Here is an 18,757-nt window from a genome sequence, read left to right on the forward strand (position 1 = left end):
CATCTTCTAAAAGCAAACATCCTTGGTAATGATCTGGTCTGTGTTAAACAGGTGCTCCTCTGGTTAACATTTCAAAATGTCTCAATGAGCTTTACTGACTGAATTTAACTGGGCTGCAAGCACTAATCCCTGTTTTGCTCTTTCAGAAAAAGAATCGAAAGAATCTTTTAACGTGTCTGCACAGGAACTGAAATAGAGCTGTCTTGTGGATGGACAGGTCAACTGCACTTTCTCCAGGGGGCTGGGAAATGTGTATTATTCCAAATATTTAGGTACTGTCACCAGTCACCAGCGCAAGTAAGAACTGAAAGTGATCCTTTCAAAACATGTATGGTTATTCAAGGAGTTTAGTCTGTGACTGTGCTGCGTTGGCAGCATCAAGGTAACAGCTTGTTCTACGGATCTGGCATTGGGGTTCAGTTTGTGTGTCAATTCTGTCAGGGGTGAAGTCAGGCAGCTTCCATGCTCTGGCTAATTCTTCATTGCACAACTTGACAACAAGGAGAAAAGAAGTAAAGAGCTCAAACTGTTAAAAACAGACAGCTGTGACTCGGAAAAATCCCGTCACACGGATGCGTGTGGTCTTTCTGACGGACTTCAAAGAAAAAAGAAAAGAAAAGATTAGATTATGAAGGAAAAAAATTATTGTTTTTACACAGCGTTTAAGTTGGATAATGAGCAAAGACTTTTGAACTTTATCTGACTTACATGGCTCAGTAAAAAAAAAAACGTGTATGCCAGAACAACTTAAAAAATAATATGAAACCCTTTTCAGAGAATGTTTCAAGCATTGTTCTTCCAGTTTCCTCCCCTTTCTGTGTAAATGTGGAGTGCAATGTGTCTGAAACTTCGATTGAAGTACTGTACTTTGAAGCTTTCAGATATTAGAATGACAGTGCTGGTATGTTACTGCATCAGCAGTGCCAGAGGTTTGCTACACACACAACCACGTGGATGTATAATTCCCTACTCCAATGACCCCAAATTATTGAACTGAGTCATGCTGGAATCATTTCCCGATTTACCAGCTTTATGATCCTAAACAGGTTTTACACTAATACACCACTGGTATTTTCAAATGAATGCTAGACAATCCTATATTCCTCCACTTAAACAATTACAGACAGTACATAAGAGACTTAAACTAAGTTCTATGTTCGACTGGATATTTTCTACCTGCATTCAAGTAGTTTGTACAGAACCCATAACGAGGTATGAACACAATTTGCAACACCTTACAAATTTCACTCAGTATACAGTATTTAAATTACAGCCCACTACTTTAGATCAATATTGACAAAAAGCTTGGAAATGTAAGATATTCTGATAGCACCCTAAAATCCTGGCGAAAAAAAAGAACTAAGTTTGAGAAAGTGAAATTCTGTGTCGAATGAACAAGTGTCTTTTACTTTTCATGAATTATACATGTCTAATTTCCATTTTATTTCTGTACCAAAAGGAATGAAAACTGCAGCAAACTAGTAGCATGTGTGGCGTTGTTAATACCTATAAAGTAAATGTCTCTTTACGTCTCACTGCAACTGCTCCTGTAGTGCACTGGGAGAACCAGGGTGGGCAGAAAAGCTCCTCTGATGTCCCCATCCACCTCTTCAACGCAATGAGAGAACTGCACAGAGCCTAACAGGCAGGTTAGAGCAGAGGCATGTCCCTCACTAGAGGAACTACAAGCCCCGCAGGCAGTCTGGGAGCCACTGGAGTCCCTGTTTCATGACAGGCGATTAATCCCACAGAAGCTGGCCGTGACGCTCCCCAGCTTCTGACACGACCCAGGCTTGAACCTGCGACGTCTGGACCAAACCCGCGCTTGGAACCAACGCCTATACTGGCTCGAACAGCTGGGGGCCTCCGAAACACATGGGTTTCCTAAGATCAGTCTAATTAGCTGAAGCTAATGTCACTCCGACTGCACATTAAAAAAATAGTGGCATCTGCCTGTGTGGTGGGGGCAATCATTTTCTCTTTTATCTTCAAAGAGGGTAAAAAGAACTTCATGATTTGAATTACCATCATTATTTTAATATCTAACCAATGCGTTCCTCTTTGGAGCTTCTTACGGTGAACAGAATAAAATTTCCATTTGGTCCTTATGTACTTTACGTAGATCATGACATCTTAACTTGTTAGTAGCTTCCATGCTCTAGTTTGATTTCTGCAACAGCTTACAGCACTATCCAGAAACACAGGATGACAGCACCGAATAAATAAAATGGCAGAATCAAGAAGGCCCGATGCATGAAGAAAACTGTTATGTGGTTTCTGAAATCTGGCAGGCGTTCAATGCAAATGTGTTCGACGGTGCACTTCAGAGCAGGTGTTTCCACCTTACTGATACAGAAACCTGTTCTGTTCCGAAAGTGCTTTAATCTCATGAAAGACACATGGCCTTAATAAAACAATTAAATTGTGTAAAAAGACATAAACCAATCAGTGTTAAATTTACCCTCTCTAATTTGCACTCATCTTGCAAGTTATTAAATATAAAAGCAATCCATCAGTAGTGGATACAGTATGTGCAAAAGTGAAGGGGTAATATGTATTACATGGGCTTAATGTAATGGTGGGGGAGTTACATTTACAGGGTTCTAGTGTACTGTGGAATCCTGTGGGAGTGGCAGAAAATTAATACTGTCTGTATGATGTCTGTTATTGTTTACTTGCAATGCTTCAATGCTTTGTAACTTTCTACTGTATATATGTAAAACACAGTTGCTTTGATGCAAGACAAAAATTCTGAAACATAAGAGAATAAAGAATTATTGTATCATATATTTTGGGATTAGGTAGCAGGAACTATTGAGCTACAGTACATTTGTGGTCTTTGTCCAAGCTATTGGAAGACTTGCAACATTTTTTGTACAACAGCTCCTTCACATTCTGTAGCTGCTCTCGAGTGGTCTCTGAACAGTCTATACTGTATATACTGTATATGGAGGCAAAAAAAAGCAATCCCACTGAACTCAAACATGAACTTAGACTTCTTAAAAGAACTCGATCTGCAGTACTTTGAGAATCTAATGCACTGACCTTCAGAAAGGTTACTTACTGTATTTGTCACAAAAACCAATCACTAAATCAGCGTCTATGATTCTTGGAAACAAAAATAAAGTTTTTCACTTTCTTCTTCTCCTAATGGTAGAGAATATATTGGGGGAAATTATTTATAAAAAAGTAATAAACATGAAGAGTGTGACATCATAGGCAACCCATCAACAAGCTTAAATAGTGAAGGCACAACCCTTAAATTTCATTTTTCCGATACTTATGTTATGTTCTCACATTAAGGCTGCAAAGAAGGTCAGAAAAAGTCCCTTAAGTTAATTTGCTGAAAGAGTATTTTTTCCCATGTGAAAAATCAGATCCGCCCACAACAGGCTCTCCTTATCTTAAAATCCTTCCCATATCTAATAGTACCTAAATGTGGGTCTTGTTGTATCAAAATCCAGCATTGTAAGAAAAAGAAACAAGCATGTACAGTGTGTGGTAAGAAAGCAATGAGAAAGAAATATTAGCAAAAGTATTTTATAAGACCTCTCCTCAATATGTGCCACAATGTAAAGTAAATATAATTCTTCAACATCACATGGAAACCTGTTTTCATATTTTCCTATCACAAAAACCACTTTACTTAAGTGCGCACTGAGATTAAACAAACACAGCAAACCACACATGCACAAAGAGCAAGTGTTCACTAATTGCAAAACAATTGGTAATGTACAATCCTTATCGTGAGACTGTATGTATAGATTTGCAAGCAAAGGTTTCCAAGCATTATGGATTTACCAAATAAATGCACATCTACTGATGCAAAATGTTGACATTAATATACATTTTTTTATGAATGCTGTTCTTATTGAACAGAATGTCATATTTTGACACTAATATTTTGTCAACTTCTTACCCAAATACAATATTAAAAGCATTCTGACTCATAACGTCAAAAATGCCTAACAAGAGGATTAGTCCAAATGACCTCAGTAGAGTGGAGGGGTGTGCAGGGCTGTTGCTTCCAGAGTTTAAACCCTGATTGGGACGTTACCCTTGAGCAGGGTACTGTACTTCACTCAGATTGCGTCAGTACATGTACAGTACTTCTGTAAAACGGTCTCCGGGTCATGATTATAACAAAATGAGAATTTGTTCTCACTTGACTTACCTAGTAAAAATAGTAAAAGTAATAGTAAAAGATTATAGTTACCTTTGTTTGCCAGTACTTAATTGCCAAGTCAGAAGCTGATTGTGGTTGCAAGGTGTGTTTTTAAATAACACTCCATAGATATACTCTAAGCAGTGTCTTGGTTTGGATAACTCTAAGGAAGATGTAACGCAGCCAGAGAGGAATTAAGTCCAACTAGCTGCCACAGTGTCACCAAATGAATAGTTGAGGCTGCTCTGAAATTGAAGGCACCTGTTCTGCATTACAGAAGAGTTATTGGTTTATGGTGAACTATAAAACTATTTGCATGCTTTCCCAGTCTGCGTCATGTACAGTACCCACACAACGGGTCGCTGTAGTGTTTGTGTGCTTTGAACCGAAAGGTTGCTTTGACTTTAAAATCCCTTTTGTTGTCTGTGCCATGGCACATGAAATGGCAATGAAAATATGAAACAGGCTCACCATAGGGTCAGAATGATAAAAAAAGAGCTATGCTTCCAGACCAGGGTAAGGAAGTCACAAGTACTCAAATGGAAATGTACAGTACATGCACTGTCAGTGTACAGTAGCTTCCTATTTATTTTTGTTATAAAATACTTCAGAGCCCTGTAACTCTTTTAAATTGGTCTACTTCCGATGGTTTTTCATCATAAATCGCACAGCTACCGCTTCTCCCAACTATAGAATGAACACGGATGCAGTATTAACTACTGCTCGGCTTTAATATTTTATCGTTATCGTTCTAGCCATATATTCCACTTTTATTTAACTACAACCATCTCCATTTATTATTAATACACGTTCTAGCCATACTGTATATTCCACTTTTATTTAACAACAACCATCTCCATTTATTATTAAGACAGTTTTATCCTATTACACAATTGTAAACGTACAGTATACCCGGCCTAAGTGGTGGCCAAATTGCTTAAAGCTTATGTTCCGTCACTAGCTTAGACTAGAGTCATTTCAGCAACAAGCTCTGTACCACCCTGTGATTCATCTCTCCCACAGCCGCTGCTTGCCTCAGCACGCAGATACAGTAGTATTGGTCAAGACAATAGTAGCAGCTACACTACACAATATGTCAAAATTGAGTTCAGGAAACAAGTACTGTACTTCGCACGCCCTGTAACGTTACTCAGAGCGGACCGTGGTTTTTCGTTAAAACTAAAGTGCATCAAACATAATGATTATTATGTGATTGAAATTACAGAAATTATTTCTAATGAGAAGAAAATGCAAGGTAACTTTATTTGCATTATAAAGCGCGGCAGCACTGGAGAGCAATAGACATCATTAACTGCCTCATCAAACCTTCAACCTACAGTAGCACCTCAACATACAGTAGTTAAGAAATGCAAAAGTTAAAAACTTTTCAAAACGACATGAAAATCTACGCGCAACCTCCATTTTCGTACAATGCTTAAAATATGAATATGGTCACAATAAAAACAAAATCTGCATGATGATTTATTTCTTCAAAAAGAATCAAAATACTTACAAGGTATGAAATGTGTCTGTCGAAGAATACGGAGTCTCCCATGGCTTCAGTAAATATCCACATAGAACTACCAAATGTTGAAGCAAAGAGAAGAAATTCAATGAACTCCTAAATATGTACGCAAAAGGTATTCAAATCTTTAATGCATAATAATGGCAATATTATACTAATAATATTTTTAAAAATCCATATAAAGAATCCCCAGCTCGCTCTAAAGCATCATGCCTAAGTCACGATCACTGGTGAACAGTGCATTATTCATTCCAACAAATACAAAATAATAAATACATTTTAAAGTACTGAGCCTCACAAAAAGCCAGTCTAACTACATCTGTACTCGCACAATACAGTACTTGATCACCAATGCTTTCTGTTGACCGTAGCAGAGGAAGACAGTTTATGATAAGCAAAGGCGGGGCACCTCTAGGGGGGTTCTCGGCTATCGACGGGGCGCGACGTTCATGGAAAAAAAAGGTTCTCTGAACTAAAGTTGAAATACACTTTAAATAACTTTAAGGAATACTGTATTGCATTTCATTATAGAGTGTGTGACTTAAACCACGTGTCTAACACAGGGTCTCAGACGCAACTGCAGAGTGTCTAGTGTACAGGTTTGATTCCAACCTAGTCAAACAATTAACCTGATTATTTTCTTAGATATATTTAAGATTTTTCTGAAAATCATTCCACAAGGTATTACTCAGAACATTCATTCCGTTAAAACAAGTGACCCGCGAAACACCTTGCAACCAGATTATAAATATTACAGTTATGCAGCTGGTTAAATAATGTACTGTAACTGAAAGCTCATGTGGAATAAAGTACAGAAGAAAGCCATTTTCCATTTTCAGCCTGAAATTGAGCATTACACAAAGTCTGCAAAACTATTGTATACTGTAAGAAACATAAAGTGATTTTATGACAATAAGGTCAAATGAATTTCTTGATAAAATGTGTTATTATTCCAGTGTTTAAATATCAAAACAAGTTGCCTTCTTTAAAAACCTACAGTACTTCAAACCAGATTGTAAATTCTTTATTTAAATGTTTTAATTGCATAAAGGGAAACGTTTCCTATCAGAATCTACAGTTAGATTGTCTTATCTCCAAATAAAAGCATAATAATGCAACCAATGTCAAGAACATCATGAAACAAACTGATAAGAATAACATACGATAAATATATTAAACTGTTTAACTTAAAATGAGTTATAAATGACAGCACTGTTTTTTGTCAGTACTTGTCTTACTCTGTTTCTCATAAAAATATATTATAAATCTGTCTGATGTGCTTATCTTTGTAAAGGAGCACTTAGAGAAGCCACCGACATTAATATTTCTTCTTTAAAAAATAATAAAACATTATTTTCACATTAGGGACTTTTTTTGTCTGTAGCTGCGTAGTCTACAAGACCTTTCTCTATTTGCTTGGGATTTTTTAAAAAAAGGCTAAAACCCCAAGACAGCAATGTCAAAGGCACGAACATTAACCTTGTTTGCTAGATAGAGCAAACTTCTGTGAAACTAATTTTAAGAGCACAATAAACTTGAGATAGTAACTTGCTTTCTAATACACAATCACTTTTTAGCTACAAAATCACTGATTTTGCTTCTTGAAGAATATGAAATGAAAAGGCTGATATTCTCCTTTGTCAAACGTGTCTGCTAATAGTTTGTTTTGTCAAGGGTAGAAGTGTGTGCTCTCTGCGAGGGATAGATACCAGAGCAGGAAAAGTATTGGACATTAACAGTGACACCTCTGTTTGGTGAGTATTCAGCTTTTTTAATGAAAATAAATTCAATTTGACGCTAAAAACAAATGTGAAGAACTCATTTACCATTGTTCAGAACAGCCTACAATTTTAAACACATAAATTAAATAAACATAATATATCAAAGTTAAAGATATTCTGTTATGGTTATTTCAGTGACAGAATATCTTTAACTTGAACAGTATAAAGATTCAGTTTCACTCTATACTGCCCCATGAGTCTACAGTATCTACTCTTTTACATAAATGTCACTATGAACCAGAGATGAAAGCTAGGTTGATCACGTCCCAGGATGAGACATGAACTATCCATTATTATACAGTATAACAACTAGAGCAGTCGAATGGGAAAAGGCAAAGATCTAAGAGAATTGAGAAACTGTGATTATGGGTACAGGCCAAACAATTGCTTGAACGGTCTTGCTGGAAGGCTGCTCAAAGACCATCAGTCATCATCATGTATTAATAACAACACAATCCAGGGTGAATTTCAGTGAAGCATTCATCTTCACAGTATCCTGTCAACTCCACTGTAGAAATGGCAGGCAGCAGTGAGATATTAATGACTGAAACCCCTCAATAAAATTCCATATAATACATTGTAATAAGTGGATAATGTGGCCTTTCCAGACAGGCACAGGTCACACAAAAGAAGCAAAGCCACATACTGTACGTTGGCTCAGATAACTTCATATGCTACATACAGTACAGTACAAGTGAAGGCTCACAGCTAGCGCAGACTGCTTCACAGAAAGCATGTGATGATGCAGTATGTGTTACACAAACAGGCATCACAAAGGACCCACAGAATGCTTTCTGCAAGCACAATAATTACTAGTAAGTGGGCTCCATGTAGCTCTTTATTCTATTGCAAAAAATAGAATAAAAAGGTTTACGTAGTTATGTTCGTTAACAATAAGCTAACACTTGCTGGGAGGTAACTAAAGCTTAAGTGGCACTAAAAATACACACACAAGTATGCCAGTTTTGGTGACATCATGCTTTCTACATTCTGAAAATTAGTAAAGCTTAGTAAAGAAATTAAAATCAGCTGGGGTGCAGTGAGGCACCCTTTAAAAAAGAGGAATTTGTGGAAAAAACATCTGAAACCGAAGAGGATGTAGAGCTAGGGCTAGAGAAGACACATTGTTGAGCAATGAAGAGAACGTTTTCCTGCCAGATTTCTGAAAGGAACAAAACACATGACTCAACATACAAAGACTAACTTTCATCTGGAAAGCCAACTTTTTTTGCTGTTTACCAATATGCAACAGAATTTGCATCTAGTTCCTCAGATAATCAATAACATCCATAAATCATTAACATTCTAATAATAATAATAATAATAATAATAATAATATCTGAAAGTGTTTCCTATCATAGGAAAAGGAATAGGACTGGGGGGCTTATACAGAATGAAAATGTGCAGATATTCTTTGCCCCAAGCTTTTAATACTGGACTTTTAACACATTTTTCTCATTAATTTATGTTCTTTGGCTAGACGTAGATGATGCTTCTACCAGATGAAACTGTTTCACCTGAAGAAAATCAACAATATTTATAGTTTCTACTATTTTATCTCCAGGATACAAACAGTATAAGGTTATTACTGTATATATTCAATTTGAGCTTTTTTAAAAGTTCCCTTTGTAATCAAGCAATGTATTTTAAAATTTAAATAACCAATAATTAAAAGAAGATCTAAAAATACATTTTTTTATTTCAAGGCTATCAGATCATATGAGTGATATGTAAATTGTTTAGGCATTTGTAAGATGCAGTAAAAAGTGCAACATCTGCCTATTTATTTGAGTAATATACAGTATAATTGGTGAATCCATTGGTACATTTCTGTGTTAGAGATGAAAAACTATTACTTTAATAAGATGTTCTTATCTGAAGTTGGCTGTTTGTAATCCAATATGTTGTAAATCCTGGAAATTCAGCACAGATGCAAAGGAACAATCTGACGAAACCCTTTTTATTTATGGCACCCATCTTCTTGCATATGTTGAAGACCAAAGGCTTTTCTTTGAATCTGTAAATCAAATGTGCCTTAGACATTCACTCATTTCTCTCGTACCAAATTCTGTACGGCCTAGACCTGAAATATGCTGTGAACGTCTTTAGGTTTATAAGAGGACAAGCACTACAACTTCTGGACACACGTGCAATCTTGCAAAAAGCTGACAGATAAATCTTTGAATTCTTCTGATAAATCTTGAATTTTTTCAACCGAAGGGCTGGGGTACAGCTCGATGATAAAATGAAGGTCTCCACCATATGACCTTGCTCTTCTCCAGCTATATATGCCTCTCGCTATACAACAGCCAGAAATATGACGGGAGGGGAACTTCTCATTGACGTCTAATTGAACACTGAGAACCGAAAGCCTCTGAGCCTGGTGTTAAAACATCACAGCTCTAGAGTCCCGAGCTCAGCTGGACTGCCCTGTGTGTGGAGTTTGCATGTCCTCCCAAGATTTTCAGGAGTTTTCTCCAGGAGTTCTAAATCCCTCCCACTTCCCAAAGACAATACAGGTGAGGATTGCTGTGCTGCACTGCAACATCTTTCCAGGGTTCGACCCCTATTAACTGGCCGAATCTGGATTGAAATGCTGTATCGTTGTCTCCAGTGGCACCAGTACAGTATGTCAGATATCCCAGGATCTGCCTCCCTGGGATCTCCACACTCTGGCCTACAGTAGCTATGCTTAAGGGCAGGGCAGCTAATTAGTTTAATGACTTCACAGGTTTATAAATACATACAATTGCAATTTAAACTTTATATAAAATAGCTTTCCAGAATATATTAAATTGCAACTATCTGGGTTTGTTTTTCACACTTTATCAACATGGCTTCAGGTTCACATGCTGTAAACTGGTAGGATTTTAAGTTGTAGAGAAATATCTTATGAAAATGTTTCCAATGAGGGACCTTATTTCATTCTTTCATGTTTTAAACATAATAACACGTCACCGTGCTCAAACCTTAGAGATAAATTAAACTTTCTAGGTGCTGCTAACCCATTTGAATAAATTCCTTAATTTTTCCATTCATTTTCTTATTTCCCTTTTACTCCTGCTGCACTTTCTCTCCACAGTCTCCAGCACTTTTAGCATCCTATTGCATAACCCAGCTCCCCATCCACCTCCCCTACCTCAGCTCAGTACTGCATCACACACAATGAGTTTTGGCAAAACTTTCTTTCATGTCGTTATCCGTTCCTTCAGGAATCGCAATCACCGATGTTACTGAGACATTTTGAAACAAAGGCCAGAAAATACGAGATGACAGATAGAGCAAATGATCACAATCTATATAAGATATAAGGAGGTGTCACAATCTGCACAAACTCCAAACGATTATCAGTGTACAGTCACCTCCAAAACTATTGGCGTCATTGATAAAGACGAGAAAAATGCTGTATAAAATAAACACTGGTAATGAGCTGCAGTGTATTGTAATTTTGCAACATGAGGAATATACACCTAGCTGTCTAATTTCTAACTGCTTTAAACAAAACATGAGCCAGAGCCCATCCCAGCATGCAACGGGCACAACATAGGACACACCCTGGACAGGGTGCCTGTCAATCAAAGGACACACATACTTTACATGCATACATTCACACCAGGGCTTATATTCCCATGGGCCAATTGACCTACTAGTATGTCTTTGAACTATGATCCAACTGTGATCATCTCACACTCACAAAAACACAGGGAGGACATACAAACTCCACATAAAAGGCGCCCTAGGAACTGCACCCAAGGCCCCAGTGTCATGGGGCAACAACGGTAACCACTGCGCCAGTGTGCTGCCCTCGACTGGACACCATCCATCTGATAATTTAACTTGTTTAATTCACTGATGCATGCTTTACTGTAGTCTGTAGTCATCTCTCTCCTCACAGCATGTGCTCTCTTTATTTCTTCAATACTCAGATCAGGGATATTCCCTCAGCAATGAGAATACTTTCGTCCCTGACATGGGTGACAAATCACAGATAATCCACACTCCGAGAAGCATGGCGCATTGCCAGAATGGGGCCTCATTTTGTTCCAAGTGGTTGCAATGGCATTATATACTGGCTGATGCTCTCCCTCATCAAATGAGAAGTCACTGATGAGCTGATGTTCTGCTTCATGCTCTGGGTACATTTCAGTGAACATTATTTCCTGAAGGTGAATTGCTGGATATGCATGATTTTTTTTCCAGGAAAGTGATTAGAGTTTCTTAGGAAGTGCAGAGAAAACAAAAACAAACATTTGTAGCTGCCTTTGAATTTTATTCATGAGTAATCTAATAGGATTCAATGAAATGTACTTACACTGTATATTTTAAAAGGTTTTCAACCATTTAAAAGTACAAGTACATTAGAGTAGAACAGCCTTGTTCAGAGATTTTCATACTACTATCTTATTTTGCTAAAAAATGATTGTTTTTGCAGTTCAGCATTTTTGAACCAAAGTGCTGTTTCACTCACACGTTCTAAAGATAGCATCTTACATTTCATAAGACATTCACTCATTAATAAACATAACTAATATTTAATGGTGAATTTTGATTTCAAACTTTTTTAAATTGTGGACCGTAATCTGGGATCAACAATCTACAGTACATACATGCTCATATGATCATTAATATAATCGGTTGTCCATTTTTTAAAGTTTTAAATCAATTAATAATAATTAACATGTGAAAACATGTAATCTCTGACAAAATTGACTTTAAAAGATCATAATAAAAATTCAGCAAACAGCAACTGATAAATGCTCACTAAACATAAAGCTCAACCCACCAGAGAAAAGATATTTGTACAATTTTATTACCTAATTATGATTCACAATTTGCCAATATCACAATGTCACAGTGTTTTTCAAGATGAAAGAAAAAAACAAGATCTAACAATATTATAACTTCTGTTTTTTTCTATGACATCTCTTATTAATTGTTTTAAATTATATGTATATAACTCATCATGTTTCCTACTCTTCTACAGTCATGACAAACTATTTTTCAGTTGTTCGCATATTAGTAAAAATAAACCAGATATCTATGCTCTAGTTGTCTCGAAACTCATGTCTTTAAATAACCACATCATAAATCAGCAAGACACAGGAAAGCTGAGCAAATACATCAACAAAATAACAAAATAAAGGCCCATTTAGAGTTTAATGATGTTTGGGACCACCTCTGAAGAAAAAAAAAGTTCTAAATTAAGCAGATAATTTTATCACACGTCAGGGCATCTATTGTATTCACTATTGCTGTTGCACAGGCTTAAGCTGTTTCAAAAGTAATCATATGAATCTGCAATGCCCTATTAACAAAAACAAAGGGCATCGCCAAATGAGACAATATTTGGTACAATACAGTGGAAAATATATAACATACTTAAAAAAGCTGTGAAGTTATATGAAATCATAAAAAGAAATTACATGAGTCATTATTCATGTCACAGTTTTTTTGGAGGGAAGTACAATTACTTTGAAAAACCTATGTAGTTTAGTCTATTGATGCTTAAACATTTTGGTGTTAAAATAAGCCTATCCATACATACAACAGTGTTAAATAATGTTAACACTATACTTAGGCAGATTCAGACAGTAAATTGATAGAAGCAGTTTCCCAATTCCCTGCAGGCAGACATTACTATAATTAAGATGAATATACATCCTCTTATTAATTTTGTTAGCTCAATCCTTCCATTTCCTCCTCCATCTCTGTACTGGTTTCAGTTGCACTCTGTTATTAATACACTTTCTGTGAAAAGGAAAACAAAAGTGTCAAATCTCTGGCGTTACATCGGAATAAATCCTCAGATAGACAATCACTGTCAAAGTCTAACTTTATTTTTGGTCTTTTTTGTTGTGGCTGGTTATGATTTAATTTGATGCTAATGCTTCCATTTCATGGTGGTGAAAAACAAAAAAATGTAGACTTGCGGATAACAAGAATTCATTAACTATTTCACTTAATTTTTTCTTAAGTGGTTATGGTGTGATGTCCGGTGAAAGAACATGCTAAAATCAAGTGCCTTTGGGAATCAACAAGCACCTTTTTAAAACAATGCAGATGAGGCAATGTTTTTTAGAGAGAGTCTCCTTCTCTCTTAGGGAAAAACACCCCCTGTTCTCCAGTGGTTTCATTGTTAAACCTGGGCTCATCTCTAGATTGATCTAACCAAGGGGAGCGGATCTGCCTGCTGGTCAGAAGTACTGCTGGGAAGAAGATGCTTGCCCAGTGCTGTTGGCCCCCACATGTGCTTCTCTGATATCAGAGGGCAGTTTTCCTTTGTTGATGTCATACATACAGTATGGAGCTTTCTATTGTGCAACAATAGAACCAGGGGCCAGGGAAGAGGCTGTTCAGATCCGTAGAACGGCAGAAGATGCTATCCCAAACTTATTTAATTTACCCACCCCTGGGTGTGACGACTGCTGAGAACTAGATCCCTTGTTATCATATTGGTTAAATAGAAGTACAAGGAGCGTCTTGTTTCTTGAAATGGCTTTTGGGACACTAGGGGAACATGGGATTGTTATGAGATGAATGTTACTGTTCTGTATTGTTTATTCTATAAATAAATGAAGAAAAGCATCCTCTTGAATCAAGTGTTCGTAAGGAATCCCCAATGAAGAGATGTGCAGACCCAGGAGTAAGTACTGTAGATGTCGAGACAGGCGTACAATCCAAAACGTCAGGCGAGATCCGAATCCGAATCCGATTTCGTCGAAAGGCGAAAGGTAGTTCTAAATCCAGGAAGTACTAATCGAAGCGAACAATCCGAATCAAAAGGCGAGGTCCAAGGTCGAGAGGCAAAGGGGAGTTCAGTATCCAGAGTAAGCGAGGTTCAGAAACCGCGAGGTAGAGCTCTCTATGAGAAGGCTCAATACCGAGCAGCGGGAAGCGGGTCTGGATGGTTTAAGTAGTGCTGCTCGCCGCACAGTAGAGCGTGTGCTGGTGGATTAACACGTGCGGCGGTGCTGATTAGTTCTCTTATGGGTTGATCTCCGCTGGCTGGCAGTCGTGACAGTGTTCCTTTCAGCTTTCATTGTGCTTTGTACACCTTACCAATCTACTATAAATGTTCCTTGCATTAGTTAAAACATGCATTCTTTCTGTCAAATTTGGTTATACAGTATGACTTCTAGATTTGTTTCCCTCTGCCCTGTGTAATTATGCAACAAGGCACAAAAACATCAGACATTGAACAGGGGATCAGCCAGCTAAGACAACCATGAGGAGCTCAAGTTGTTGGTCTGATCCCTGTAGCTATCAAAGATGAACAATCAGTCCTCCTTCCAGTTCTCTGCCTCTCTTATTAGTTGTGTACAGAAAAGTGTGGTTGACTTGACAAGTGGAGATGTTGTGTGCACAGTCTTCACCTTTGTCATGCACAAAGGCTGCTGAAATGAACAGAGTTCGTTAATAATGACAGAATGAAAAGAAAAATAATTTCAACTTTTGCACCCCATGTACAGTACAATACTGTATATCCAGGCACTTAAAACCACAAATGAATCAAAGTTAATTGTTTGGGAAATAGGCCTCTCTAAGCTTATGTGAAAAAAAACATCTCTTTTAAGTAAAACTTACCGGTAGCATTCAAGTTCTTCTAATTATTATATTGATCAGGTTTGTTTTAATCTGTTTTAATACGTTGAAGATACACAAAGAAGGCACACAGATACACCAATATTAATACATGTACTGTATATACAGTACATACTCTGTTTTTATAAGTCTAAAAATAAAAAGATTAATATTGTCTTGAATTTGGATTTTATACTTTTGCTTAATAATGAAATCACTTTTATTGTAGTCACCATACATATTGTTTGTATGTAATTTACAAACGGTCATTTTTAGCCTTTGTTTGGACTGCACTTAGAACAAATTCTAATCATATTCAAATCATAATACTCAAAAATGGTGATCATGAAAAAACAGTGGAAAGCCCAGACAGATACAGTATGTGAGCTTTGTGTACTTGTGCAATAATCCACAGGAGTTTAGCATTTAGTCTGCAGTTGTTGAGTAACAGTGAACTGCAGACAGCTAATGCAAACGTTTACAAAGACTGTTTTGTTTTTTGTCCAGCTAAAGATATACAGACATTTTTTAGCTTTCAAATATGCTGAATATAAACAACAATCAACTCACCCCTAGTAAAATGTTTTCTAGAGAAGGAACACATGCTCCTAATGTGAATTAACTTGTAAATGCACTGATAATCACTTGTTAATAAGAAACAGCAATCTAACGTGGCACGTTTACAGCAAACCTCTAAGCTAATAAAATACTATTTGTGAGATTGTTTTAAGAAACGGGCATAAAAATATATTTTAAAGCAAAAAGTATGTGTTTTCTAATGAGTAAAACAGTACAAGCATAAGCAATGGCAGTCTGAAATAGCAACAAGTAAAAAATAGGACATAAAACTCAGAACCATCTTTGGTAGTCAACTGTACAAGTCTATTTTTTCCTGGGCTGTTTTTCTCTTTTGCTGCATTTAAGGCACACACCCTTGTCTTTATTGGTAACACAGCAGAGTAAAAAGGGATTGAAACCAAAGAACAGATGAAGATGGGGATATTAACGATTTTGTTGCAGAAGTGCAGTAAGCACTCTTTCAAGTGACCTCACTGCTGGGGAATGCAGCTTAAATCTTCCCCAAGGGGAATTGGACAACACAAGTTTATTATTACAGTACTTAGCTGACATCTCAAGGAGACTTAACCATCTTTTCAGGAAATGCTTACAGACGAAAGCTGGGGATGTGAGGTCAGGTAAGAAGTATGCTCACCACATGACATACTGCTTCTGCACAAAGCCTTTCAATCACATCCTTCACCATAACTACACCATCATACAGACTAGCTGTACACAACTGCTGTGCCTTCCGAGCCAACTGTCAATAGCGAAGTGCTTCACTGGAGTAGAAAGTGTGGCTGACATTCCCAGCCAGTCTTTACTGCACAAAGTAAATATGAATACTTACTGACTTCATCTGTTTCATATTCTCATATACTGTATACAGTATATCAATCAGAAAGACTTTTTTTACCAAGGTGAAGAATACTGTGGAAACTAGGATTACAATACATTCTAAACTCTAGAGACTATTAGTATACTAACCTATTAGAAATTATTAGTATATTCTTAACTATAATAATTATATAATTATAATAATTATTATTATATATTATTATAATAATTATAATAATAATGGTAGACAGAGGACATCTGGATTAAAAGCCTATGGCCTAAAGAATGTGTCAGTAATGTAGAATGTTTTTTCTTTGCTTTTACCAGTCTGGTGAAGTTATCTCAAGCAGCCAGTTTGTTTGTCAGTATCACCAATGCATTTGCAAGGTCTAAAGTTACTGTCTATAAAAGGCTCTCTCTTAAAATATTCTTGACTTCAACATAAATTTGAACATTCCTGTTTTTCAATTATAGCATCATGTGACTTATACAGTAAACCTTGAATAGTCAAATACGTGTTTAATAAAACCTTAGGAAGTAAACAAAACAATTAAAATTCATATCTATTTGATTGTTGTGTTTACTGTGTAATGTCATCCAAAAGCATTCAGACCTTTGAAAGATGCATACACATTTTTTAAACTTTTTAAACTAAAAACATAGATGCCCAAATCGAAGGCCAAGACATGTTACAGTGGATGTCAGCAAAAGCCAAACACACAAAAAATGAAATCTCTCGATTTCATAAGTATTCAGACCTCCACGAACTGAATATTTGGTGGAAGCACCTTTAATAATAATAATTAATTTAATTAATAATAATTGCTTACACTTATATAGCGCTTTTCTGGACACTCCACTCAAAGCTCTTTACAGGTAATGGGGACTCCCCTCCACCACCACCAATGTGCAGCCCCACCTGGATGATGCGACAGCAGCCATAGTGCGCCAGAACGCTCACCACACACCAGCTATCAGTGGGGAGGAGAGCAGAGTAATGAAGCCAAGGACTCAAGGACACCTTCGCATTCTTCTTCTCAAGCCATTCCAGTGAAGCTTCTGCTTTGTGCTTTGTGCTTTGGATCACTGTCCCGCTGAAAGGTATTTTGTTGTCCTGGTTTTAGGTCTGAAACAGATTTTCCTTTAAGATTTGCCAATATTTTGCACCATCTATTTTTCCCATCAGCCTTGTCAAGCTTCCCAGTCACTCATGATGAGAAACAGAACTGTAACTTAATGTCGCCACCATCTTCCTTTGTGCTGACTGAGTGATGCACTATGTTGGGTTTTTGTCAGATGTAACACTTTGCATTTAGATCAAAAACGTTCCAGTTTTTCTTTGCCTGACCACAAAACCTTTGCCACATGTGTGCAGTATCACTTAGGTGCTTTTGTTGTGCAAATTCCATGTGGAATTTGTGATGTTTCTTTTTTCAGTTTTTTGTTTCTTTTTTTTTTTTAGTTCCAATACAGGCCCCCTTTGTGGAGTGACTCAGATATTGTTAACCTGTGGATATTCTCTTTCATCTCAGGCAGTGAATTCTGTAGCTCTCTCAAAGTCACCACTACATCCCTAACCAGATTCCTCCTTGGCTGGCTGCTGAGTTTGGAGGGACAGCCTGATCACAACAGTGTCATGCTTTAATCTCATGGCCTTCTACAACCATTTCCCAGAGCTGTTTTGAAAACGTCTTGGTCTTCACACTTGAATCCTTGCTTTAAATTTACTACTTGACTGAGGGACCTTACAGAAACAGGTGAAAATATGAGAACACTACTATTGTACATAGACAGAGGCCACTCAGTGAACTGTATGGCTTGTTAAGGTAATTACAATATATGCACCTACTGTAAATGAATTTAAGTTTGGCATACTGTAATAAAGGGTTGGTATACTACTGTATACTTATGCAATGATGACTTTTCTGTGTTTCTTTCATATTAATTGTCTATTTATGTCTGTGCTTTCTTTTTTGTTTTTTTTTCTGCTTTGATTGCATGTAGTAGGTTACATTACATGTTATACATATAACAAATATTAATTGCTACTTCAAAGTGTCACAACTTCAATCTGTAACACAACAAAATGTGAAAGCTGTGCAGTTTTGCAAATGAATACTTTAAATCAATTTCTAAATACTGATTATTGGGCAGTGCAATTGTCCCCTCTAAAAACAATCTTATTATATGTTCTAGAGCACATTTATTGGGTGGTACTGACACTATCAAGACACATCAGAAAAATGTAACATTCCTTATTTTCAAAGGGCTCACTCACAACTCAATTTTATTTTTATAGCTTCAGTACTT

General features: G+C 36.8%; 1 protein-coding gene across 3 annotated transcripts in view; it reads right to left on the reverse strand.

Annotated features, from left to right (window-relative positions):
• Positions 1-18,757, reverse strand: part of LOC148835895 (rho GTPase-activating protein 6-like) — a 164,196-nt gene that overhangs the window by 71,018 nt on the left and 74,421 nt on the right. For 2 of the 3 annotated variants that reach the window (XM_088914754.1, XM_088914753.1), the window contains exon 1: positions 5,679-6,053. The exons of the other annotated variant lie outside the window; for it this stretch is intronic. In XM_088914754.1, coding sequence (XP_088770880.1) covers positions 5,679-5,741 — 63 coding nt within the window. In that variant the 5' untranslated portion in view covers positions 5,742-6,053. Of the gene's footprint in view, positions 1-5,678; positions 6,054-18,757 lie in introns of those variants that run through there. 3 annotated transcript variants of the gene reach the window in all.

Source organism: Atractosteus spatula, chromosome 4 (assembly GCF_055471065.1).
Source record: "Atractosteus spatula isolate fAtrSpa1 chromosome 4, fAtrSpa1.hap1, whole genome shotgun sequence".
In the NCBI taxonomy this organism is placed as follows: Eukaryota; Metazoa; Chordata; class Actinopteri; order Semionotiformes; family Lepisosteidae; genus Atractosteus; species Atractosteus spatula.